Source organism: Leucoraja erinacea, chromosome 9 (assembly GCF_028641065.1).
Source record: "Leucoraja erinacea ecotype New England chromosome 9, Leri_hhj_1, whole genome shotgun sequence".
Classification (NCBI taxonomy): domain Eukaryota; kingdom Metazoa; phylum Chordata; class Chondrichthyes; order Rajiformes; family Rajidae; genus Leucoraja; species Leucoraja erinaceus.
The window spans coordinates 62,950,392-62,977,482 of NC_073385.1; the positions used below are offsets into that span (position 1 = coordinate 62,950,392).

General features: G+C 42.7%; 1 protein-coding gene across 8 annotated transcripts in view; it reads right to left on the minus strand.

Annotated features, from left to right (window-relative positions):
* LOC129700482 (MAX gene-associated protein-like) overlaps positions 1–27,091 on the minus strand; it is a 196,367-nt gene that overhangs the window by 9,811 nt on the left and 159,465 nt on the right. For 7 of the 8 annotated variants that reach the window (XM_055640996.1, XM_055640998.1, XM_055641000.1 and 4 more), the window contains 5 exons: positions 25,943–26,058; positions 23,632–23,704; positions 21,317–21,502; positions 21,126–21,237; positions 9,068–9,349 (listed from right to left, as the gene is read on the minus strand). In XM_055640996.1, coding sequence (XP_055496971.1) covers positions 9,068–9,349; positions 21,126–21,237; positions 21,317–21,502; positions 23,632–23,704; positions 25,943–26,058 — 769 coding nt within the window. The remainder of the gene's footprint in view (positions 1–9,067; positions 9,350–21,125; positions 21,238–21,316; positions 21,503–23,631; positions 23,705–25,942; positions 26,059–27,091) is intronic. The other variant, XM_055640999.1, reaches the window with a different exon arrangement.

A 27,091-nucleotide genomic window follows, 5' to 3' on the forward strand; every position in this document is an offset into this window, starting at 1 on the left:
ATTACTTCCCTTAACTTTTAACTTTTACCTACCTCTCTCTCAATGTTACTTGGTATTACTTGACTTCAAGGCTTCAAGGCACGGTCTGACTTTTCTTAAAGTGTTGATAACATTTTTATATGCCTTAATCGTGTAAAGGATGGAGACAAGACGGAAAGGAGGCTCTTCAAGGAAGGAACGTGGGAAAGGAATAGCTTCTGACTCTAGTATCTTAGAAGCAATATCGAAAATGAACGATGAACTGAAAAATGAAATGAAAACAAGATTTTGCAGTTTGGAAGAAACGATGAAAGGAATTTCGACAAATTGAAGGAAGTTCAAAACAAGCTGATTATGTTACAAGATGAATCTCGTGAACAGAAGGAACAAATTGATAACTTGCAAACCCTGGGCCAGGAGAGAGATTTAAAGATTGAAAAACTGGAACGGAGAATGAATGAAAATACTCGAGCACTCCAGCAATACAAGATTAAAAACATGGATCTGGAAAAACAGAAGCCGTCGACTGAATTGGCGAATTGTTGATTTGCCGAATGGTCAAGAAGGAGATAATGTTATAAAATATGCTTCTAAAATGATAAAGGAGACTTTCAACATCGAGCACAATGAAAATCTTCCATTTTTGGATAACGCGCACAGAATTGGGAAGAAATTGGGTTCCCAAGATAAACCGAGACATTTGATTGTTCCGTTTCACTTCTTGCAGATGAAGGAGAATATTCTCCAGGCAGCAAAAAAGTTGGGCGTGGTTGAATATGAAGGATGTAAGTTTTGGTTTGTTCCTGATTATAGTAATGAGCTTTTGGAAATAAGAAAGTCTTTCCATAATGTAATGTCTGATTTGTTTAAGAAAAAGTTGCGCCCAGCCTTACTTTATCCAGCTAGACTGCGTATATGACTCTTTAATGGTAATATTTGATTTTTTAATAATCCTCAAGACGTTTCCAGCTTTCTGGAGGCTTATGAGGGGTGAAGTTCCGCCTTTTATTTACTTTTTAGAATTTTAGTATGACGGTATCAAACAACAACTTTTACCTTCTCTAAAATACTGTTAATTTAATATAATGGTATTATATATCCAGCTTTCTGGAGGGACAAATTATGAGGGTGAAGTTAGCTCTTGCCTTTTTCCACTTACTTTTTTTATCTTGTTTTGGAAGTGGCAAATATGCTTTCTTTTTACGGGGGGGTTGGGAGAGGGGGGGGGGATTAGGGCGGGTCTATTAGTCAGTTTTTTGATGGGTTAAGAGAGCTTTTTGATTTAAGCTTTTTTTTTCCATCTGTGCAGAATCTAAACTACGTCATCACTAATGTCGTCACTTCTAGCTCCGCCCTAGATTTTTCTTCTTCCAGTATCATGAACTATTATGCATTATGCATTAAGAAATTAACCCTTTACATTCCACATGATTTTTACAAACAATATGGATAAGTTATTAACTTCCTTTCATGGAATGTGATTGGCTTGAACCATCCCATTAAGAGGACATTTTTTTTTTAAGTTCTTCGTAGACTAAATGCTCAGATTATTTTTGTTCAGGAAACTCATAAGGCAAGATGACAATCAATGAATTTTCAAGTTTTGGAGAGGACAGCAGTTTCATTCAAATTCACAGGCTAAGGTGAAAGGAATCTCTATTTTTATTGACTCCTCAATTCTGTTTATTCATTATGAAACAATTTATGATCCAAACAGTAGAGTTTTTGTGATTACTGGTGTTCTTTATAACCAAAACATTGCTATGGTGAATGTTTATGCACCAAATATTGATCACCCTGAGTTTTCTAAACAGTTAATTGCATCCTTTCCTAATTTAAATGAACATTTTAATAATGGGTGGAGATTTTAACTGTTGTTTGAACCCCTCGATGGACCGATCTCAACAATCAATCAATCAATCAGTTTTATTCGTCACTTGCACATAAAGTGCAAGTGAAATGAATTTGCCAGCAGCATTACAATGAAAAAGAACACACAAAAACGCAACAAAAACATTTAACACAAACATCTACCACAGCATTCATCATTGTGGTGGAAGGCACAAAATTTGGCCAGTCCTCCTCCATTTACCCCCGTGGTCGGTATCTCAACCCTCCGCAGCAGCCGCTGCGGGCGTCCATATGAGTAGACGATGCAAAAGTCCAGGTTAGTCTGGAATCAGGTTGGTGTAGGCTGCAGGATGGCGGTCGAAGATTTAAAGTTCCCGCCGCGCCTCAGCCAGAAGCATCGCAGTGCCGGCGGTCGAAGCTCCCTTCCAGGGGTCCCCACCGAGGGACCCCGCTACTGATGGTAAGTCCCCGCCGCACCCGCGGTAGAAGTTGGCCGCGGGCTGACAGTCGGAGCTCTTCTCCTCCCGGGTCCCCAACGAGGCATCCCAGGCCCAGGATGCTGCAGACCCTGGCTTCAGGCTGCCATGGGCCAGCGAACAGAGCGCTCCCCTATGGCAACCCCTGGCGAGGGCTCGCCCGCTCCACGACAAGAATCCATGCTGCGCCCGCGGCTGCACCCGCAGCTGAAGCCCCGGGGGCGTCTCTGGGAAAGGCCGCACCGATCCTCAATGTTAGGCCACGGGAGAGGCAACATTGTAAAAGTCGCCTCTCCGTGGAGTAGGTAAACAAAACGGTTTCCCCCTTACACCCCCACACCACACCCCACACAAGACACACAAAGAAACATCAAAAACATACATTTAAACACACACACAAAAAAAAGTTGAAAAAACTAACGTGCTGCTGGCAGGGCTGTTGGCTTGCAGCGCCCCCCCACCGACCATGTGCTTCCAAATAAATCAGCTAGTTTTATCAATTCTTTTTTACTTGACTCTGGAATGTTAGAAGTCTGGAGATTCTTACACCCAAATGACAAAGAATTTTCTTTTTTTTCTCATGAGTCTCATAGTTATTCTAGGACTGACTACTTTATAATAGATTCTCGGCTAGTTTCATCGGTCACTGCATGTGAGTATGATGCAATTGCTATAATTGATCATGCACCATTGAAACAATCAATCAAACTGATTCCAAGTTTAGTGCTAAACAATGGCGATTTAATGCTACTTTGCTTCAAGATTTAAATTTTGTTAATTTTATTAAAGATCAGATTGCTTTTTTCTTCTTAACAAAGTCTACTGAAGAAATATCCAATGGTGTAGACTAGGATGCTTTTAAGGCATATATTCCTGGACAAATTATTTCATACTCGCGGGATTAAAAAAATAAACTCAAAAAGAAATACATGTATTGGCTGATGAGATGAAAGAAATTGATAAAAAATATTCAAAAGCTCCTAGTTTAGAGCTCTATAAGAGTTGAACTTCAATTGAGATATGATTTGTTATTAGTATCGCCGATTGAGAACCAGCTACTTAAAACCAAAAGTCAATTTTATATACATGGCGAAAAATCTGGTAAACTACTCGCTAATCAGTTGAAAGCGGTGTCGGCCAAACGTCAGATTACTAAAGTGATTAAACGGGATGGTACACTAACTGTAGACCATGACGAAATTAATAAATCCTTTCAGGAATTTTATACTTCCCTATACCAATCAGAATTTCTTACTGATTCCAATATAATGCATGAGTTTTTAAAGAAACTGAACTTGCCAAACTTACCACATAATGAGTCTCTATTGTTAGATGAACCCATCACGGAGGAAGAAATACAGAAAGCAATCCTCTCAATGAATTCTGGTAAAGCTCCTGGTTTAGATGGGTTTACAGTAGAATTTAAAAAGTATTTCTCAAGTTAACTGTCTCCCTGGCTATGTAGGGTATTTAAAGAAGCCTTTTTAATGAATGGATTACCACAATGCTTTTATGAAGCATCTATTTCTTTAATTCTTAAAAAAGATGAAGACCCTACTGAAGTGACATCATATAGACCTATATCACTGTTAAATGGAGATTCCAAAATTCTTTCCAAAATATTAGCTATGAGATTTGAAAATATTTTATCGCAAATTATTTCTGAAGATCAGACGGGTTTTATTAAAAATCGTTACTCATACTTTAACGTTAGGAGATTAATGAATATCGCATACACAGCATCAAATAAAACTTCAGAATATGTCATTTCACGATGCCGAGAAGGCGTTTGATAGAGTAGTTTGGGAATACTTCTTCAATTAACTTGAAAAATTTAAGATTGGTCCAAAATGTATTTCTTGGATCAAGCTGATATTTGGAACCTTTGGCCACCGCTATTAGGGAATCCCCTAATATTTTTGGTATTGTCCATGGGAATAAGGCATATAAGCTATTTCTTTTATGCAGATGATCTGTTATTATTCATTTCTAATCCTGAGAAATCTATTCCAGCAATAGTAGCACTACTTAATCAATTTAGCAGTTTGTCTGATTATAAACTAAATCTTAGTAATAGTGAGCTTTTTACATTAAACAATTTAGTTTCGAATTGTGGACAGTTTCCATTTAGATTGACTACCGAATGTTTTACTTATTTAGGTATTAAGATTACCAAGAAACACAAGGATTTATTTAAAGCTAATTGTACGCCTTTAATTGACCATATCAAACAACAGTTTACTAAATGTTCACCAATGTCCTTATCTTTATTCGGCCGAATCAATGCTATTAAAATGTTTATCTTACCTAAATTTTTGTATTTATTTCAAATGATACCAATTTTTATTGCTAAATCTTTCTTTGATATTATTGACTCCAAAATGTCTTCACATATATGGCAGAATAAAAATTCTAGACTAAGTAAAAAATACTTACTGAAATTCAAAAAAGTCGGTGGTTTGGCACTGCCGAACCTTAGATTCTACTATTGGGTAGTTAATGTTCGTTATTTAACGTTTTGGACAAAAGATTTAGAAGATATCCAATTCCCAGGATGGATAAATCTTGAACGTGATTCGATGCAAGGGCTATCATTGGCATCTATTCTCGGGGCCTCGTTCCCTTTTACAATTACAAGATTGAATAAATATACGACTAATCCAATAGTAAGACATACATTTCGAATATGGTTTCAATTTTGTAGGTTTTTTTGGATTGAATGATTTTATCTTATTGAATCCTATCATATCTAATTTTCTCTTCCAACCTTCTAGTACTGATCAAGCCTTTCTGTTATGGAAGAGGAAGGGATTCGTAGCTATTCGTGATTTGTTTTTGGATGGCTGTTTTATGTCTTTCGAACAACTCTCCAATAAATATAATTGACCTAATTCACAATTTTTTAGATATTTACAAATCAGACATTTTCTGAAGGCTACTCTACACTTTTTTCCGTTACCACATCAAACTGAAATCTTGGACTTTTTTTTACATTTGAACCCTTATTAGAAAGGCTTAATAAGGATTATTTATGAGTTGATTTTGAAATTACAAGTAGATATATTTGATAAAATTAAGAATAACTGGGAAAATGAACTCCAAATGTCTCTATCTATAGAGAAATGGGAGAGGATTCTTCAATTAGTTAATACTTCCTCAATGTGTGCAAGACACGCTTTGATACAATTCAAGGTGGTTCACAGAGTTCATATGTCAAAAGATAAGTTAGCTCGTTTTTATGGTCATATAAATCCTACCTGTGGCAGATGTAACTCTGAAGTGGCCTCACTGACCCATATGTTTTGCTCCTGCCCACTTTTAGAAAATATTGGAAAGAAATCTTTGATATGATTTCTGTAGTTTTAGGTATTGATTTACAATGTCATCCTATTGCTGCAATTATTTGGCCACCAATGTTAGATTCTATTCATTTGTCCTGTTTCGCCCATCGGCTGATTGCTTTTAGCACATTAATTGCCCGAAGATCTATTTTTTTAAATGGAAAGACTCTAACCCTCCGACCACACTCAATTGGTACTCTGAAACGATATCATGTTTAAATTTAGAAAAATCAGGAGAGACATTGTTGAACCCCTGGTTAAATTTGATAAGACTTGGGGAAGATTTATTCAACATTTTCACACAACATAAATTGTCCCCTCTCCAACCGTTATAAAAATTATTTTATCTTTATACGGTGGAACGGACTTGACGACAAACAGGGACAAATTGTTGAAATCCTTTGCAGCTCAGATTTTGTTTTGCTTTTGTTTTCTAGTTTAAGGGGGTTTTGTTTTTTCCTTTTTTCTCTTTTTTTTCTTTTTGACTTAAAACAAAAATATATATATAAGTTTTCTTTTAAACATTTAACTATATTTACATAGAGAACCGGGAGGTCTATATTCAATGTGTATTTTGACACTGGACTCATATTTAGGTTATACCCGTTATTAATGCAATCCTGATCCCTATGTATCAATATCATTATGTTTATCATTCTTCTTTTTGTTGTTTTGTTTCTGTTTTTGGAAAAAAAAGCTAATAAAAATATTTTAAAAGAAAGAAAGGAGATCCACTGGAGGAAGAAGTGGCTAAGAGCATCAGTGAAATATGTCAGTCCAGATAACTGCCAGACTTTGGATGTTCCATAAGTCAATCTCACCATTTGGATATCTCAGTGGTGATAAGCAGCCAAATAATTATTTAACCAAGTCCAAAGACTGCTCACTGGTCATTATGGCCTTTGCAAGGTCAGTAGATGGATCTCAGCGCTCGGAAGTGCAGAAAGATGCATTAGCACTTCTATGTAATACGCAGTTGGAGCTAATTGCCTTTGCAAAAATGCTATAAGGCATGAGATATTGCTAAAATTGCTCATTTTTGCAGGGCCAGTAACGTGCAGCGTGCATAGTATCTCTTTGGAGAGGACCTATGTAGCAAGTTGAAGACTTGCAGGGGGAATTTAAGGCGGCTGCAGGGGTGGAGTGCCATCCTATGTGGGTAAGGCTCCAGTATTCTGGTGGGCATTTCACCCTAATGTAACAAGGGGCAGGAGGCACCATTGAAGCTCCAGAAAGGAGCAGTCGGGAGTCACTAGCTGGCCTCGCAAGAGCAGCCTGTTGAACCAGGCTTGCAGTACTGGCAGGCGTGACCTGTTCAGTGAGGCTCTGAAGGAGCAGAAGGGGCCGAAGGAGCGGCCTGTCAAACCAGGCTGGGAGTAACTGGTAGCGTGTCCTGCACAGTAAGCTCCAGCAAGGCTCCAAAGAGGCTGTAGGCCGAAGGAGCAGTCTGTCCCATTGGGCTCACAAATGCTGGCAGACGTGTCTTGTACAGCAATGTCACTTTTGAGCTCTGGAAGGGAGCTGTTTGGCAAGCGTGGGGCTGAAGATGTGGTCAGACATGGTCTGCAATGGAACTTCGCTGAAGCTCCAACAAGGAGGTCGACCTGGGCTCAGAGACATTGGCAGGTAAGGTCTCTTTACTAACCTCCGTAAAACTCAGAAATGGAGCAGTCTGTCGACCCGGGTTTGGATTTACTGGCAGTATAGTCCGTCTAGTACCTTTCACTGTCTCTGGGGAAGAGCAGGTTGATGCAGAGACATTGGCAGGGTGCCTTGCATAAACAACTTCTGTAAGTTCCAAGTAGGAACAGTTTGGCTGGTTCAGGGTAGACCAACGTGAAACTAGCTGTCCATATGGAACATATTGGCCAGGGAAGTACTGCCTCGACATCTGTGATTGAGGTTTTCAGGCTGCTCAGTAGAGTGGGGTAGTTTGAGGATTCCCTCAACACATGAGATGGCCAGTTTCCGTGCTGTAATTGTTATATGGTTATACATGCTTAATTCTTTCAGCTCGGCTAGTAGAGTTGCCAGCTCGCTGGAACATCATTTGCCATCCTCTCGTGGATAGGAATCTACCAGCAGAAGGCCGATCTGGCGATTTTGTCACGAAGTTCATAGACGACATGAATTATAGTAATGCCTACTCACCCAGGGCTTCCATTGTAGATAAGTCTGCTGAAAGAAGCTCCTATATTTACTCGAAGACACGGGTGGTGGCTAGTTCAGCCTATTTCTCATGCATCTATCATTGCATGATTGTATGGGAAGTTTGTGAAGAGATACATGTAGCAGAGGTTTGTGGTTTCTTTCAGTTTGGGTTAAGAGAAGCAATTATGTTATAGCACAATTGACACTGCTCTTGTTGGTTTGTCATAGCATCTAGTTCTATGTGGGACAACAAATGATTGGTTATTCACCAACTGTTAACTAAGGTTACGACAGGTGTCTTTTATATGACCATTCTAAAGCCTACATTCAAAGAAGTGTGGAAATTGTAATCAGTATAAATTATTATGCAGATATTCATCAACTGTATTCCCAATGTTCGAGCAGTATCTTTTAAGTTAATTATGCTTATGACAACTGATTTCAGCACAAAGGGCACAGTCTTTACACAATCTCCGTCTGGATCTCTGGGTCATATCTGACATAAGGGAAGTTTTTTTATGGGAATGAACTCATAAAACAAGGTACTCTGAGTTTACTAGTACCTATGAAACGAAGGATAGTTTCTTCAGTTATTTAATAGTTTCACAAGAGATTGTTGGTGCAGACTATTTCAAGATGAATAGAGTGTGAGCAGGGGGGGGGGGGGGCTGGCTCGTTAGCAGCCAATAGAATGGAATTTCTCCTTTGATCATCTTCTTGCAACAGCAGGAGGCTCAGATAAGCGCACTTTCAGAAGTTATACCATTTTATTGAACATGTCTGAATGGTTGCAGATAGAATTCTGAACAGTGTTGCATGAGCTATTGTCTAACCCAAAGGCAATTGGGACTCCAATTAAGGGCAATATACATGTATGCAAGTTAGCATCATGTTGTTAATAGCCCATGTCTTTTCTACAATTTATGGTTAATCTGTTTAGTGTTTTCACACACAGATTGGTTTACTGCATGAAACCACAGAGCTTCGAAGGCTTCACCTAGTCTCATCACGAGATTTCAATATAAAATAGAACGATTAAACAAAAACGTGCCCTCCTCTCCCAACCCTGAATCTCATAAAGATCATTTGGTAATTCAAGCATTATTAATCTTTCTATAGTTTAAGTTTGTGCAAGTGGTCTGTGGTTTCATACGGTTGCTTTGAAGATTGATGCACATGCGGCTGGCGGGTTCTTCACGTAGTCCCTCACTCCAACTTCTCGTAAAATACAAAAACTTTATACTACCTATAGAAGGCAAAATTACGTACGGGGAGTTGATGAATGTTTCCTGGTGAGAATAAGAGGTTTTGCACGACTAGCCTCAGACATTAAGTCCTGTCCACCACAAAGCATAGTGACATTGGGTGGTTTCTGAATTTGCAAATCCATGGCCACCTTCGGTAGAGAGTCCATAGATGATATAGATGCTGTATTCCCACTGACGGAATGCTGTTCACTTGCGTCATCTCCTTCCTGCATGGACGTTCTCTTCTCAACATCTAGTGCGCAGTTATTTTCCAGATTTTTCAAAATAACTTCCTCAGTCTGTCCTATAAACAAAACATGTAATAAAATAAATACAGCAAAGATTAAAGCCGATGTGAACATTAACATCCTGAGCATATATACATACATAACTAAAATTCTGATCATATGCTCTTCTGGTTTGTGGGTTTTTTTTATTTGCGCAAAAACGGTACGTGATAGCGCTACGATTTTTCATCAGGTTACTCACCGTTCTCCTGTGCTGCGAGTGCATCAAGTGTTGTTCCAATCGGTGGTATATTGAGAAACTTATCGAGGTTTAAAAATCTTAAAAAACGCGCATGCGCAGATTCCTTCAGTCAGCGCCACGCAGATTGGATTCTTCTGTCAGTCAATGCTATGGCCGGGGTGGCGACACCCCTTCCTTCCCCACCGGCGGCTGCCTGTTCTGCCTCACTCACAAACTCCTCTCTCCCCTCCTCACAGTAACTTGTCTATCGTCTCCCCCTCCACCGGTGGCAGCCGCGGTGGGTGTTCAGTGGAGGCCCAGTGGAGGCCTTGGTCCCATCTCTCTCTCCCTCATCACTCACCCCTTTCCCCCGCCTGCCCTCTGCGGCAATGGCGGTTCCATCTACCCGCTCCCCAGGTCTGTCACCGTCGTTGTGGTAACTCACCCTCATGGCCTTCTCAGAGGAGTTCTTCTCCACCAGCTCATCGAAACTCGTGGTGCCCAAGTGATGAACACCAACTCCATCCCCCCCCGTGGCCTGGCGGCAGCAGTGAGCAGACAGGTAGGTGGGCAGGACGGGGACGGGCCGAGCGGCAATAGCAGGAAGTCGGACAGGACGGGGACGGGCTGAGCACGGCTGAGCCGGATTGGGCAAGGGAGGGAGGGAGAGTCGCGTTGCAGGGTGGCCAAGCAGTTTGCGCAGAGTTTGAGTAACTCACACACACACACACAAATGCAAACTGGTCCAATCGTCAAGTCAACGGGATCTAAACTACAGCTAACAATGAATGACCTGTGGAGGAAGGAACTGCAGATGCTGCTTTATATGGAGGGAGTGAGTGACTGAGGGTAGAGGAAAGGAGACGGAGGGAGAGGTGAGGGAGTGGATCGGGTGAGGGGAGGAGAGGGGAAAGGTCCTGGGTAGGGGAGGAGGGTGTGGGGGGATTGAAGGAGAGGAAGGGGTAGGGAGGGTGAGGGGGAAAGTGGGGGTTATGCAGATTGGAGTCTTCTGGGGGGGACGGGTTGCATTGGGGGAACGGATGAGTGGTGCAATATTGCATTGGTGAGCGGGTTGTGTTGGAGAGCTCCCTTGTGACAGTTCTAGTTTAGTTCTCTTCTTAATTCTGCATCTCATGTCAACATGTTAGGCCGGACGCATGTCTGTGAGCGGATGGCGGGCCACATCCATTACGTGCACACATGGATCCCACCCCCATCCCGCCACGGATGGCAGGCAACAAATCACGTGTCACTAGATTCCGCCTCTTCGAGGACGCCACCCGGAACACTGGCCAAAGATCATAGAGCGGAGCAAGAAACTCCACTATGCAGAATACGCACCATGCAAAATATGCAGTATCAACAATGCCAACCATTTGCACGGGTTTGTAACTGAAGGTGCTGGGTACAAAGGCAAGGAGGTTGTGTTGAACTTCATTAAAACATTGGTTTCATTAAGGCTGGGGTATTGGGCACTGCACTGTACAGCGTGAAAACATGGTAGAGAGTGCAGACAGGATTTACTAGAACAATGTAGGAAGGAACAGCAGATGCTGGTTTACATCGAAGGTAGACGCAAATTGCTGGAGTAATTCAGCGTGACAGGCAGCATCTCTGGAGAGAAGGAATGGGTTTGGATCGAGCCCCTTCTTCGGTTTTACATACATAAACAATGGCAGTAAATCGACTGCTTACAGAAAGCATATGGATAGCAGACACTCCACCTCTCCCATCCCACCATCAGTCCAAACCAGTTATATAATTCCATGCAACACCTCCACGAGGTCTATATTCCACAGAGATACAACGAGTACTTGTGAATAGATAAAAATTGCTGGACTAACTCAGCGGGACAGGCAGCAATTCTGGAGAAAAGGAATGGGTGACGTTTCGGATCGAGCCCATTCTTCGTTCTGATGCTGCCTGCCCCGCTGAGTTACTCCAACATTTTGTGCCTATTTCTTAGAATAGCCCTGTGACATGGAACTTTAGTTGCAATGTTGGAGAATGTCTTTTAGGAGGAGCAAAGGCCGAGAGGAGATTTGGTTCAAAACATCGCGGGCAGAGGAATTAAGGTGGAACGGGTTGCACCGGAGTTTGGGCTGTTTGATCTAATGTTTTGATTTCATTGCACAGTATTTTTCAAAGTACTTGTGGGACAGGGAGCGACTCTGAAGAGAAGGAATGGGTGACGTTTCGAGTCGAGATCCTTCTTCAGATTGAACTGAACTCTCGTCGGTGAGAGTACTTGTGATTATCTGAAGAAGGGTCTCTGCCCGAAACGTCACCACTTCATATCCAGAGATGCTGCCTGTCCCGCTGAGTTACTCCAGCATTTTGTGTCTATCTTCAAGTTCAGAGTTAAATAAAAAACACAGAGTGCTGGAGGAACTCAGCGGGCTAGGCGGCATCTGTGGAGGGAGTTGTTTCGGGCCAGGGTTCTTCTTAAATAGGAAGGAACTGCAGATGCAGTTGTCTTTGCAAAATGCCAAATGATTCCAGTCAAGTGAGTGAGGGAGAGTGAGCGAGATTGATAGAAGGTTAATTAGATTGTTAGCCAAGAAAGATAGACTTGGCTATCCCTCAGTATAGCAACATCAAGAACGATGTTGCTGTAATGAGGGATAGCCAACACTCTTGGCTATTCCTCACCGTTCTTGATGTTGCTGTACTGAGGGATAGCCAAGTCAATCTTTCTTGGCTAACAATGTAACCAAGACGCAGATAAATACCCATCATACAGTCACAATAATTGCAAAAACAACTATTTAATTTAACACAACCATCAACACAATTTAACATAAGCACCCACTACAGTGGAATCAACATTGCAAAAACAATGATTTTACTTCGGAGTCACGTGAGTGACTACGTGAAGAACCCCGCCAGGACGCATGCGTGTCATATCGCTACACGCATTGCAATGAGTCACAGCAGGAGGAACGATGTTCCCCTTAGCGGCAGAATTTGAAAGCCGGGAACAGCAGGTAAGGAGACTCTGCGTTCCTTCCACTTACCTTACAGGTGGAGACATGGACCAGATCCACGAAGGCTGCGAAAAAGCTGGCGGGGGAGAACCGCGGAGTTGCGGGCAGCCAGCAGCAGCAGCCAACGGCACACCAATCTCCCGAAATGGGAACAGCTGTGCCCGACTTCGCTTCCGCACCGGCCACGGCCGGGCGGTAGAGCAAAGCAAAAAACTAACAGAGTTATTGACTTCGATGAGTCCGACTCTGTCCGACTCTGAATAGCCGGGAGCGGCCAGTGCCCGTGCGCATTGGTGCCGATTGAAGCGGCTGGGAGCGGGGAACAAGAGCAGCCGCGACGGCCAGTGCCCGTGAGCATTGGAGCCGGTTGGAGCGGCTGCAGGAACTGGAGCAGGAGCGACTTCAGGAGCAGCCGCGACGGCCAGTGCCAGTGAGCATTAGAGCCGGTTGGAGCGGCTGCAGGAACTGGAGCAGGAGCGACTTCAGGAGCAGCCGCGATGGCCAGTGCCCGTGAGCATTGGAGCCAGTTGGAGCGGCTGTTGTAGTAAATACTCCAAAGTGACAGGCTCCGGGAGATGGAGACTAGTCACAGTGGGCAGCTAGTAAGTCCTACAGCAGTACCTCTTGTAGGGCTGCACAGTATTTCTCCCTCATCAGAGGGGAGTACAGGGGGTCAATTCTGGGCTGACCCTGAAGAGGGGTGCAGAACATACCCCTAGTGCACATGGGGTGCAAGAAAACCTATTGGATATCGTGTACCAGTTTATTCACCCCGATCAAACTGGCCAAAACCTGGAACCTAAAATAGCTGTAAGTATCGACTACTTGTCATTCAACCAGCTATAAGGACAGGCATTATTGCACACCACAGCAAGACACTTACCACCAGGGAACTGCAAAACACTGAATGTTCCCAGTGTCAACCAGTGTATTTGAAAACATGTCGGAGCCTCAATCAGAGCCAGGGACTTGAAACTACAGAAAGTTCTGAAAGTCCCAACAGCGGGAATTACAGTTTTCGCCCGCACAATAAACAAAAAAGACAGGACACAAGATCACCAGGATGCACTGGCTTTATTTTGCAACTACCAATACGAGTAAACAGCATTAGGAAGAAGTGCCATCCAACCGGCTTTAGACCCTAATTTGCAGGCCTATGCAAACCTGGAACCTCCAAACCACCAATATTACTATTTGGAGGCAACTTATCAAAACAGGTAAAAGAACTTGACGAAGAGGGTAAAACCCTGGGGCTCATTAAAGCAACGTCTAAAAACTACTTCGGCCAGAAAAAGCACCCCTATGCACCACCAGTCGGCCAAGACAAACTGGTGAAAGCTCAAAGGCCAGGAACACTCAACATCGGTCTTTTTAGGCCATGGCCCAGACCGGCCTTCCTGGGGAATGCGCTAACCCTCAACACCGACCCAACTACAGATCCAAACACCGGCGCCTCAACGTCCACGGAAGATGCCGAAAAAGTAACAAACCTACCAATAGTAACCATGGAGGTAGGTGGGTCTGGTTCCTTACGAGGTTGGTGGGAGATTACAATTCTATCTGGATGCATGGAATAAATTAACTACCGACACTTATATTTTCAGAAGTATAGGGTTATACCATAGAATTTATACAAAAACATAATCCTCCAGTTCAGCATGTACCGAACCGAATGTTCATGCTTACAGGCAAAGAAAAATCAAAAGCGCATGCTGAACTACAGTGGCCATATAAAATGGAGTAATGGAGGAAACCCAACACGAATCACAGGAATTCAAGTCCAAAATCTTTATCATAAACAAGATGGTGGTTGCCACATCATCATAGATTTGACTAATTTGAATACTTTCGTACTATATATTCATTACTAGATGGAAACCTTTGTTACTGCTAAGCAATTGATTTCCTAGGTTACTACATGGCAAGCATCGTTTTAAAAAGATGCTTACTATACAGTACCCATTAGAGGTGACCACAGATGTTATTTGACACAATGGATCATCTGGGGTTCACCCTTAACTCAGTTCACATGTCAGTGACTTTGCCGAAAGAAAAGGTTACAGCCTTAATAGAGGCTTGCAGCAAAATCATTGACATCACAAAACCATCCATCAGACTGGTAGCAAGAATAATTGGCATTATAGTGGCTGCGTTTCCAGCCGCACAAATCGGACCTTTACATTATCAAAAAATAAATAAAATACGAGCACTCAAAAACTATGGTGGTCATTTTGACAGACCAATGAAGCTACCAACAGAGGCCATAATGGAACTAAAATGGTGGAAAGATAACATTAGGCATTGTTCCAATCCAAACATTATCAGCTACCCGTCTATGGAACTACAAACTGATGCCAGTGCACTTGGATGGGGTGCTACCAATTCCATCTCCAGCTGTGGGAGAGATGGAATGCACAGGAGGCATCATTATTACAAACACTGGGCATAAACTACCTGGGAACGTTAAGTGCATTCCATGGCCTTAAGTCATATTGTTCTGGGTTATATCACCAGCATGTTAGACTACAAATTGACAACACCACCGTGGTAGCATATATCAACCATATGGGTGGAAACAAATCGACATTATGTGACAATCTGGCCAACACAATTTGGCAATAGTGTATCCAGAGAGAGATATTTGAATATCAGCTACCTACTTACCAGGTAAACTAAATTTAGTGGCAGCCAACAGGTCACGCAAATTCAATGAAAACACTGAATGGATGTTGGATAAAAATGTATTTGCTGAAATTACAGCACGGTATGGAACACCAGATATCGACCTATTCGCATCCAGGCTCACACCAGCTATCGAATTATGTTCATGGGAACCAGAACCTGGGGCAGTGGCAATCGATGCATTTTCGCTGCATTGGGGGATTGTTTATTTATGCATTCCCTCCTTTCTGCCTCATCAGTCGGGTATTTAGGAATATACAGCAAGACTCCGCATCTGGTATTTTGATAGTACCCGATTGGCCTCCTCAACCATGGGTCCTGGTGATACTCGACATGGTATTAGAACCATGCATCACCATCCATCATAGACCTAATTTACTGGTTCATCCCGCAACAATCGGAAGTTACCCATGTCATAATTATATAAACCTATTAATTTGTAGAGCTTCAAAGAACCTCTACTACACCTGGGACTGACGGACCGAACAGTGGATATTATTTCAGCGGCCCACAGACAGTCCACCAAAAAACAGTACTTGGTGTCATCAAGAAATGGGAAGTACTGTCACAATAATAAACATCACCCACAGATCTATGAACATCCCGTCTGTTCTGGAATTCCTGGCAAGCCTACATTACGATGAGGGGCTCAGTTATAGGTCTTCCCACCCTGGGACTCAAATAATCCTTCCAGGAGAAGCAGTAACTCACTTGCACTGTTTTGCAAATTTGTGCATTGCGTTCGGTGCCCACAACATTGACTTCTCTACAAAGGACTAAGCAAATGCAAATTTGGTGACCACTCTGTTGCGCACACATGTAGTTTGCATGAATAATGCTCAGTTTCCAATCACCTGTCACAGTAATTCACTGTTCTCAACCCTATTCTGCCCTGACTTTGGCTTCCTGCTTCCAGTCATAATCTATGCAACTTCAAGGAACATCACCTTATCTTCCATGAGAGCAAATGCAGCCCTTAAGACATAATGCTGAAAGTAATAATTTAATCTGCCCCCCTCCCTCACCATTTTTCCTCTCCCTTCACAAATTTGTTTTTTTTATCTTCCATCTCTGTCGGTATAATAATTGTCACCAAGGCAATTTTATTCTGCTCAATATCACAGATATTTCATCTGTTCTCTCCAACCTTTATCCTCGCTGTAACTTTAAACATTTTGTTTTCTCACTTTTTCAGTTCTGGTCAAAGTTCTTGAACTAAAAGGTTGTATCTCTCCTCACCGATGCTGCTTGACCCACTAAGTGCTCTCATCATTTTCCGTTTTTGTCCCCTTGTTCTCAATTACTCCACAGGAGAAATATTTTCTTTCAATCCTATCAATTATTTTAATCATCTTAAAACATACCTTCAATCAATTAGAACATCCCTTAATCTTTAATACTTGAGGGAACAAAAGGTATATTCCGGTATCATCATTTAACCCTTCCAGCTTCAGTATAATCCTGAGGGATTTTTGCTGTAACCACTTCAAGGTTACCAAACAAATTCTTTCCAGAACATTCTTCACTGTGGACATCCTAAAAGTCCCAAAGAGTTGTCAGGGTACAGAGGGTTATGAGTTCCTGCACGTCATTGCAGAGATTATTTTTTCCAACTTCCAATAAAGATTTGCTGTTGCATGGTACCAAAACATTATTTTGATCTTTAAGGACAACCTTTGTCTTCGCAAATACTGGTCACCCACCACAACTGTACAAATTATCTCAATTCTAGCAAACTAACAAAGAAGGCAGATGAACAATAATGGGTTTTTTTCACGTCTTCAGTGAAAGACACCAGCAATGTGCTAGAAATTCAAGAGAGTCGTGAGGCAATCACCATTACTGAGATGAAGGTGCTTGGGAAGTTGAAAGGTCTGAATGAGGATAAGGCACTGGGACCAGATGGACAACACTGTTTGTAAAAGGGAGCTGTTGATATTGTGGAAGCATTATTAGGGATCTTTCAATAATCACTGAAGTCAGGAATGGTTCCAGAGCACTGGGAATACACAAACGTAACTCCACTATTTAAGAAGGGAGATAGGTAAAAGAAAGGAAATTAGAGGCCAGTTAGTCTGACTTCTGTGGTTGTTAAATTTTAGTCCACTATTAAGGATGAGGTTTTGGAGTATTTGGAAGCACACATAAAATAGGCTGGTTTTAGCATGGTTACATTAAGGGGAGATCCTGCTTGACAGACCTTTTTGTACTTTATGATAGACAGTCAGGATAGACAGAGGAGAATCAGTGGATGTTGTTCACTTGGATTTTGAGAAGTTGTATGTTAAGATGCCACACATGAGGCTGCTAAACAATATAGAACTCCATAGTATTAGAAGCACGTGTGCAGAGGTAGTGAATATACCGTGCTAGCCAGTCAGCAGAAAGATAATGCATGATTATAATCGAGCCATTCATAAGTGTACCGACATATGATAAGAGAATAACGTTTAGTGCAAGATAAAGCCAGTAAAGTTTGATCAAATATAGTCCGAGGGTCTCCAATGAGGTAGATAGCACTTCAGGGTTGCTCTTTAGTGGCAGTAGGATGGTTCAGTTGCCTGAAAGTAGCTGGGAAGAAACTGTCCCTGAACCTGGAAGTTTGCATTTTCACACTTCTATATGTTTTGCCTGATGGGAGAGGGGAGGAGAGGGAGTGGCCAGGGTGCAACAATTTTCGGTCCACAATTCTCTGCAATTTCTTATGGTGTTGGATGGAGCTGTTCCCAGAAGTTGGTGAGTGTTGGGGACATGCCAAACATCCTAAGCCTTCTAAGGAAGTACAGATGTTTGGTGTGTTTTCTTGGTCGTTGCTTCAATATAGGTGGTCCAGGAGAAGTTGTTAGTGAAAGTGCCTCCTTGGAATTAGAAGTTTTCAACCGCCTCTACTTTGGCGATGCAAACTGGGGTATGTGTACCACTTTGCTTCCTGAAGTCGATCACTATCGCCTTTGTCTTGCTGACATTGAGAAAAAGGTTGGTGTCTCCACACCAGGACACAGGTTCTCAATCTCCTTCCTGCCTCACCATTATTTTATGTCCGCCCACAATGGTGGTGTCGTCTGCAAATTTGTAAATTGAATTAGATTTGAACACGGCTGCACATTCGTGGGCGTACAAGGGGTAAAGAAGGGGGCTGAGAACGCATCCTTGTGGAGGAGTGTTGAGGATTATCGTAGAGGATCATTGTCCCATATCCTCACTGATTAGGGTCTGATGGTCAAAGATCCAGTTGCAGAGATGACTCGAAGTCCCGTTAGTTTGTTGATGAGCTTGGATGTATAATGATGTAAAAGGCAGAGCTGTAGTCTACGAATAGGAGTATGATGTAGGTGTCTCTATTATCCAGGTGTTCCAGGGATGAGTGTACGGCCAGGATGACGGCATCGTCCGTGGACCTGTTGTGCGGTAGTTGAACTGCAGTGGGTCAACGCCGCTTGGTAGACTAGATTTAATGTGTTCCATAACTAGCCTCTCAAAATATTTAATGATGGTGGATGTCAAGGCCAATGGACGGTGGTCGTTTAAGCAGGAAATTTTGCTTTTCTTCAGCACTGAGATGATGGTGCAGCTACTAAGGGCATGGCCAGGAACTCCATCTGTGCCAATTACTTTCTTTGGGTTCACCCTCAGGAAGTGGATCTAACCTCTGCACCAGTGACCCTGGGAAGAGGCACACTCGAGTCTGAAGGGCCTGGTGTCACCTGCTCAAAATGAGCATAGAAAGCATTCAGTTCATCAGGTAGGCTCAACCCATCACCACTGTCACTATGGTGTTCCACTGGGGTTGGTGCTGGGTCTGAAACTTTTCATATTATATGTTAATGATACGAAAGATTGAATTAATATATGATGGAATTGATGGCTGTGGCCAAGTTTGCAGATGATAAGAAGATAGGTGGAGGGGCAGGGAGTGTTGAGGCAGCAGGAAGTCTGAAGAAGGACTTGGATAGGTAGAGAGGATGGGGAAATAGGTGGCAAATAGAATACAACGTTGCAAAGTGTTCAATCATCCACCTTGGTAGAAGGAATAAAGGTATAGACTATCTTCTAAATATGGAGAGGATTAAGAAATCGGAGGTGCAAAGGGACTTGAGAGTGCTGGTACAGGATTCCCAAATGGTTAATTTGCCAATTGAGCCAGTGGTAAGGAAGGCAAATGCAATGCTAACATTCACTTTGACAGGACTAGAATATAAAAACAAGGATGTAATGCAAAGGTTGTAGTGCGTGGGTCTCAAAAGGAAGCACGAAGTCCAGTGTTTTGAGAGGCATCTTTTATTATGTTCCTCCCGGTTGTAGGGAAGACCAAACGAGAGGAAGATGGCACCCAAACCCCTGCCTTTAAAGCCTCCGGCTAAGGGCCGCCTCCGGACTGAACCACTCCTGTGCCGAGGGGTTCGACACTATGATGGTATGATTGGGAGCCGCCACAAGGTTTTATAAGGCACTGGTGAGGCCATATTTGTAAAATTGTGTGCGTTCAAACCAACTTATAATGCAGTTATAACTAGACCAATGACAATTCTAAGTATAAATGCCAATTCCTTGTAGATACCAGTTCCTTTTACAGATCGAAAAAATATCTAGTGAAGTCAGTCTTCTTGACAAGAGGCAAAAAGAGACCTTTCAAACAGGTGCATCAAGACATAAATAACATACTGAAAAATAATTCTGGAAATCCTATTTCCAACTCTGTGAACCACCGGATGTGGCAGGCTCGCCAACAGCCTGTCTCGTCCCTTTCTTCTTTTGTTGTTTTTAGTCTGTTTCATTTGTATGTTTTAGTGTATCTATAGTTTTGTATTATGTGGGGGTTGGGGAAAACATTTTTTATCTCTTCCCTCGACAGAGATACGCCTTTTTCCGTATCGGATCTCCGTCCACACTGCGGCCTAATATCGTGGAGCTGGCAGTCCCTTTGTTAGGGATCGACTTCGGGAGCTCCAACTGCAGGGGCTTCGACCGACCCGATCGCGGAAGCCTCGATCGCCCCGTTGCGGGAGCTTTGATCACCCCGGCTGCGGTTGCTTCGATCGCATCGACCGTGGGAGAAAAGGAGGTAGAAGGTAAAAGTTATTTGCCTTCCATCACAGTTGGGAATGTGAAGTTGATGAAAAACAAGATGGACGTGCTGCCTGCACTGGTGAGGACTCGGAGGGATAGCCGTGAGTGCAGTGATCTCGGTGTTAGTGGGGGCATCGCGCCATGAGAACATCCTGGGGTCTGGTGCGAGTGTGGATGGCTTTCTGACTGTTTGGGCAGACAGGGACAGCAGAAAGCGTGACAGCGGTCGGTACAACTCTGGCCACATCACGGTGAAGGAGCATGTGTGTGGCCCAGACATTGAACTGATGACTGTGGGTCTCCGCTTATGCTGTGATCCCTAGGGATTCTCACACGCCACTATGGTGGCTGTTTATGTTTAATCTATATGTAGTTTTGTATCTTGTTGCTTTTTTGGTATGACTGTATGGTAAATCAAATTTCACTGTAATTCGGTACACGTGACAATAAAGGGCCATTGAACCATTGAGATTGGGGAATTTAGAAATATTCATAATATTGGACTTTTAATGCAAATTCTGAGTATTTTTAAGTAATTGTGCATCTGGGAGAAAATATGATCAGCACAGTACTCTCGCAAATAATGTTGATTGTGTGATTTTTAGAATCGGCACAACACATGAATATTATGTCCCATAGTTCCCATAGATGCTGCCTCACCCGCTGAGTTTCTCCAGCATCTTTGTCTACCGTCCATTTTCCAACATCTGCAGTTCCTTCTTAAACAATATTATGTCTATAAGCAGATCTTCCTGTCTCCTTGCATGAAAATAAATTCACCATCTCCCCAACAAATGTTACAGAGGAGTTAAAAGTTATTTTTCTGCACAATAACTTTCAAAGAAATGGTATTATTGAGCAGCAGTCAGTCCTTACCTGTCAATAGAGAGATTTTTTGAAGAAGAGAATCCCTTCTGCGAGTCTGGACACTTTCCCCAGCTGATAAACAATCAGAATCATTCTGCAGATTCTGGATTTCTGCAAATGCCTACAACAGCAGAGAACTAACAGTTATAAAATATTCCGAACAATACAGGCATTCAGACGTTTCAAATATCTTTACAAACCTGCTTCAGGATAAAGTATTTTGAAGCTTTTTCCTCCCCGCGAATGGCCAAAGTTTTCTTCAACTTTTCAAAGAGGTCTCGCAACTCAGAACGCCTCTGCCGCTCATTTTCTGTGCGCGTGCTCCGCCACTCCATCAGAGCATCCAGCTGAGCTTGTGCTTCCTTACTGAGATTAGCAATGTGTTTCTAAAGGATCAAGAAATAATCAAGATTTTACTGTACAAAATTTCTTGCAGTTGTCAACAGTCATTGGGATCAGACAAAGCAAGGAATGTGAAATGTTTCTTGTATTCACAAGACTCAATTCCAGGGATGAGTGTGTTTTCCTATCATGAATTACTAAATAAACTGGAGATAGAGTATTTAGAAGAAAGAGGGATGATCTGATTGAAATATGCAAGATCTTGAAAGTATGACAGGGTAGATAAAATCTGTTGGAACAAACGCATCTTGAGGGAGAAGTGATGGTCAATGTTTTTAGTCAGGACCTTGCAGCAGGGTCCTGACCAGAATGTCATCCATTGCATTTCTACAGATTCTACTTGACCCGCTAAGATCTTCGAGCAGTTTATTTTTTTTTGCCCCAGATTCCAGCATCTGGATTCATGTATGTCTCCATGACAGGATATTGAGGGATTTTAACTCAAAGGAGAATCTTGAACAAGAACAGGTGACGTATGTTTAAAACTGAGATGGGTAGTTAACCTCTCAGAGGATGGCAAATCTCTGGAATTCTCTACCCCAGTGATTTGTCAGCCAAGATTTTTGCAGGTAAAGAGCAATCAGAAAACATTTTTGAAAGATAAAAGAGTTGACAATAGGAAACTGCCACAGAAGTTAAGGCTTTGGGCAGATCAGCCACACTCATACCGAATGGTGGGACTGACTGTTTTCTTATATTGCAAAACAGTGACAAAAGATTCAGATTCAGATTCAGATTCAATTTTAATTGTCATTGTCAGTGTACAGTAGAGAGACAACGAAATGCATTTAGCATCTCCCTTGAAGAGCGACATAGCAAACGATTTGAATAAAAAAATAATAAGTGTCCGGAGGGGGGGGGGGGGGTGGTGATTGGCAGTCATCGAGGTACGTTGTTGAGTAGAGTGACAGCCGCCGGAAAGAAGCTGTTCCTCGTCCTGCTGGTTCGGCAATGGAGAGATCTGTAGCGCCTCCCGGATGGTAGGAGGGTAAACAGTCCATGGTTGGGGTGAGAGCAGTCCTTGGCTATGCTGAGCGCCCTCCGCAGACAGCGCTTGCTTTGGACAGACTCAATGGAGGGCAGCGTGGAACCGGTGATGCGTTGGGCAATTTTCACCACCCTCTGCAATGCCTTCCGGTCGGAGACAGAGCAGTTCCCATAGCATACTGTGATGCAGTTGGTAAGGATGCTCTCGATGGTGCAGCGGTAGAAGTTCACCAGGATCTGAGGAGACAGATGGACCTTCTTCAGTCTCCTCAGGAAGAAGAGACGCTGATGAGCCTTCTTGATCAGAGTAGAGGTATTGTGGGTCCAAGAGAGGTCATCAGAGATGTTGACTCCCAGGAACCTGAAGCTAGAAACACGTTCCACCTCCGTCCCGTTAATGTGGATGGGGGTATGCGTGCCGCCTCTGGACTTCCTGAAGTCTACAATGAGCTCCTTGGTCTTCTTGGAGTTAAGGGCCAGGTTGTTGTCAGCGCACCATGCAGCTAAGTGCTGGACCTCCTCCCTGTAGGCCAGCTCATCGTTGTTGCTGATGAGGCCAATCACCGTTGTATCATCTGCATACTTGATGATGGTGTTAGTACCATGTACAGGTGTGCAGTCATAGGTGAAGAGGGAGTAGAGGAGGGGGCTCAGCACACAGCCCTGAGGAACGCCGGTGTTCAGGGTGAGGGTTGAAGAGGTGTGCTTGTCTAACCTCACAGACTGGGGTCTGTTGGTTAGAAAGTCCAGTATCCAGTTGCAGAGGGAGGGGTTGATGCCCAGGTTACCGAGTTTGGTGATCAGTTTTGATGGAATAATGGTGTTGAATGCTGAGCTGTAATCGATGAACAGCATTCTTACATAAGTGTCTCTGTTGTCGAGGTGGGAGAGGGCGGAGTGAAGTGCCGTTGAGATGAAGCTTGCTTCAAAAGTGAAGATTGCTATGGGTTACAGCAGGCCTAACTCTTACAGTTGCAGATTTCCCTACTTCTTTCAGCAGTACAAATGATAGGATATGAAATCACCCCCCTCATGGCACTAATGCTTTCCATCCAGAAGTATTATCTCCCTCCGAGGGTACCCTATCAACTATTGATTCAAAGCCCTCCTCCAAACAGGAACTTACTGGCTTGGATTTGATGTCGCCTTCCACCACCTCATCCAATTTATTTGCAAGGTATGGGTTGTTGAAATGGCATCTGGAAGGAAAAAGGTTTATGTATCAAACAGCTGATGTAACAAGGACACAAAATTGAACACAAAACTTTAACACTAGTTAGTTAGTTAGACTCAATATATTTCATGAATGCACTTTTGGAGATCAGATAGTATCTGATGGTTATTTTTGCAATGGAAGGCTACAACCAATGGGGCTTCAGAGTTTTATGTACAATGTATTAAAGATTAAAAATTTAAATAAATGGAGAGAGTTAAACAAGTGTGCAGATAATACAAAAAATGTCCATGTGGTTGACATCGAGAAAGACAGCTCTAAGATGCAGCAAGATATTAATTGACTACTCAGTTGAGAAGAAAAACTTCAAATGACGTTCAATTTCAAAGTGAGAGAGATGCAAAAAAAGTAGATGATACTGAAAGCTGTGGAGAAACAGAGTACCCTAGGAGTGTATTGACAACAGATAATTAAAAAGGTAGTGAAACAGGCTAGGTTAAGGTGTGGAATAAAAGAGCAGGGAGATTATGCCAGAATTTTATTTGACCACTTAAATACTGCAAACACTTCTGGTCCTGGAGTCTTAAGAGTAATACAGCATGGAAATGGGCCTGTTGGCCCAACTTGCACTTGTTTACTTTGTATTTTAGTGTGTAGTATGCTCTGTGGCACTAATGTTACCCAATAAGTCAGAGACATACAGCACGGAAACAGGCCCTTCGGCCCAACTCGTCCATGCCGACCTAGATTCCTCATGTTAGCTAGTCCTATTTGCCCACGTTTGGCCCTTATCCCTCTAAACCTTTTCTATCCACGTACCGGTCCAAGTGTCTTTTAAATGCTGTTACAGTACCTGCCTCAACTACCTGCTTTGGCAGCTTGTTCCATATCAGTGAAAAAGTTGCCCCTTAGATTCATATTAATTCACACCTCAAATATATGTGCTCATATTTTTCCTATCTATTCCCCTTATGCTTTCATACATCTCTATAAGATCACCCCTCAACATCCTGCCCATCTAAGGAATAAAGCTCTAGCCTGCCCAACCACTCTAGCTCAGCCTCTCAATTCCTGACAACATCCTTGAAAATCTATCTGCACTCAAGACAAGATAAGACAAGAGACAAGGGACATTTATTGTCACATGCACCAATTGGCACAGTGAAATTTGGGGTCACCATACAGCCATACGAATAAAAAAAGAATACAGATCATGATAGTCTTTAACATTAACATCCCCACACAGATCAATCAAAGTTTCCCACTGTGAGGGAAGGCACCAAAGTTCAGTCATCCTCCTCTTTGATGTCTTTGATGTTCACCCATTGTCGGGGCCTCCTGAGCCCCCTGCAGTCGTCGCAACGGTGGCCTGATGTTCAGGCCCTCTCACCGGGATGATGGAACTCCGGAATGGAAGAACACCCTTAGCGGCTTAGACTTCCGAATCGGCCACTTCTTACCAGAGTTCGCGGCTCCCGAAGTCCACAGGCCGAGCTGGGCGGGGATTCAAGCTGGCGGCCCTCGGCAAAGGGATCCCAGGACTCCGCGATGTTGAAGTCAGCGCCACCCTCAGCTGGGAGCTCTGCAAACCACAGCTCCACAATGGTGAAGCAGCAGCCCCAACACTCCAAGCTTCAAACGGTGATCCCAGGTAAGGCATCGCATGCTCTGCGATGAATCCAGTGGTGCACCGCTGCTGAAGCTCTTGTCCAGTCCCCGGCAGGAAAGGCCGCGCCAATCCAGTTGGTAGGCCGCAAGGGGGAGGGGCGAAGATTCGACTTTGAGAATAGTCACATCCTCGTCAGGAATTGGGTTGGAAATGGTTTTCCCCATAATCTACCCACCTCCCCCCACATAAAAATACTAGGAAACTCCAACACATACTTTTAAACAGACTAAAAATTAAAAAAAGATGGAAAAACAGACAGACTGTAGGCAGAGGCTGCCATCATGTGGCGTTCCTAGTGGCCAGATATCTTTCCAGTTTAATGGCATTCTTCCTATTGCAGTGGCATCACATAAAACCTAGATTACATTGAATAACATTCAAAGGAAATCTATAAGGATAGCCATGAAAAAGATTGGATAGGGTGGGTTTATTTTCTTTGGAACAGAAGCTGTTGTGGTGCTATTAATGGGAACAGTGTCTCAATATGAACATTTACATCAATACTCCCATATACAGATTTAACAGATGAAATCTGTAAGTACACACATTATGTTAACCAGATTATATTTCAAATTTATAAAAAATTCACAATACTTTGATTTGCTTGTAAGACGAGAGGCATAAGCAATAAGATGATCAATGTTGATTTTGTCAGAGATTTCCTCCATATTCTCGATGTCCATTCCCTCTTCACTGGAGGTTGAGTCGAACTGTGAAAACATGGTAACAAATAAGACCAACATGTGAAAAAGCTGTGCACCACCTCCTCTGCAAAAAAGTAACAATGATCAATGAACAGTTGAGCCCACAAGTGTTCAAATGTAAATAACTTGGTGTACATATATGCCATCTGTGGCTGGTGTACATATGGTGTACATATAGCTGCTAAATTTGTAAAAGATAATTACAAGGAGTTGAATAAGGGGTGGGTGAATTAATAAGCTTTGGCTTCTTCCTGCTCCTTTTCGGACACATATGATTTCATTTATTTATAGATATTGTTTATGACACTTTATAAATATTTTTGTTTTGTTTTTTATATTCTGTTTCACATTTGCTTTTTATTGTTTTATTCTGTTCGAAATAAATAATAAAATAAACAAACAAACAAATAAATAAATAAATACATGCATAAATAAATAAAAATACTGCTGGGTTGTCCAAGCGAAATATGAGGTGCTGTTCCTCCAATTTGCATTTAGCCTTACTCTGATAATGGAGGAAGCCCAGGACAGAAAGATGTAGGAATGGTAAGGGGAGTTAAAGTGTCCAGCAACTGGGAGATCACGTAAGGCAGGACGACTGAACGGTGGTGTTTAGCGAAACGATCGCCCAGTCTATGTTAGCTCTCACCGATGTATTACAGTCCACACCTGGAATAATGGATACAGTAAATGAGGTTGGAGGAATTGCAAGTAAGTCTGCCAAACCTGTCGGGGTCCATGGACAGAGTCGAGGGAGGAGGTATAGAGACAGGGAAGATTGCTGAACGGTTTATCTCTCGTTTCCCCTTACCCTGACACTTAGTCTGAAGAAGGGTAAACCTGAAAGGTCAACTATTCCTTTTCTTCAGAGATGCTCCCTGACCCACTGAATTACTCCAGTATTTTGTGTCTATCTTAATTATGCTGGAGTTTAGAATCAGGTGGAAACCTTATTAAAAAGATTTCTTCCAATGAGAAGAACCTGGAATATGCTGGATTCAAATCACAAAGCTGCAGGCAGAGTACAAATGGTTATTTC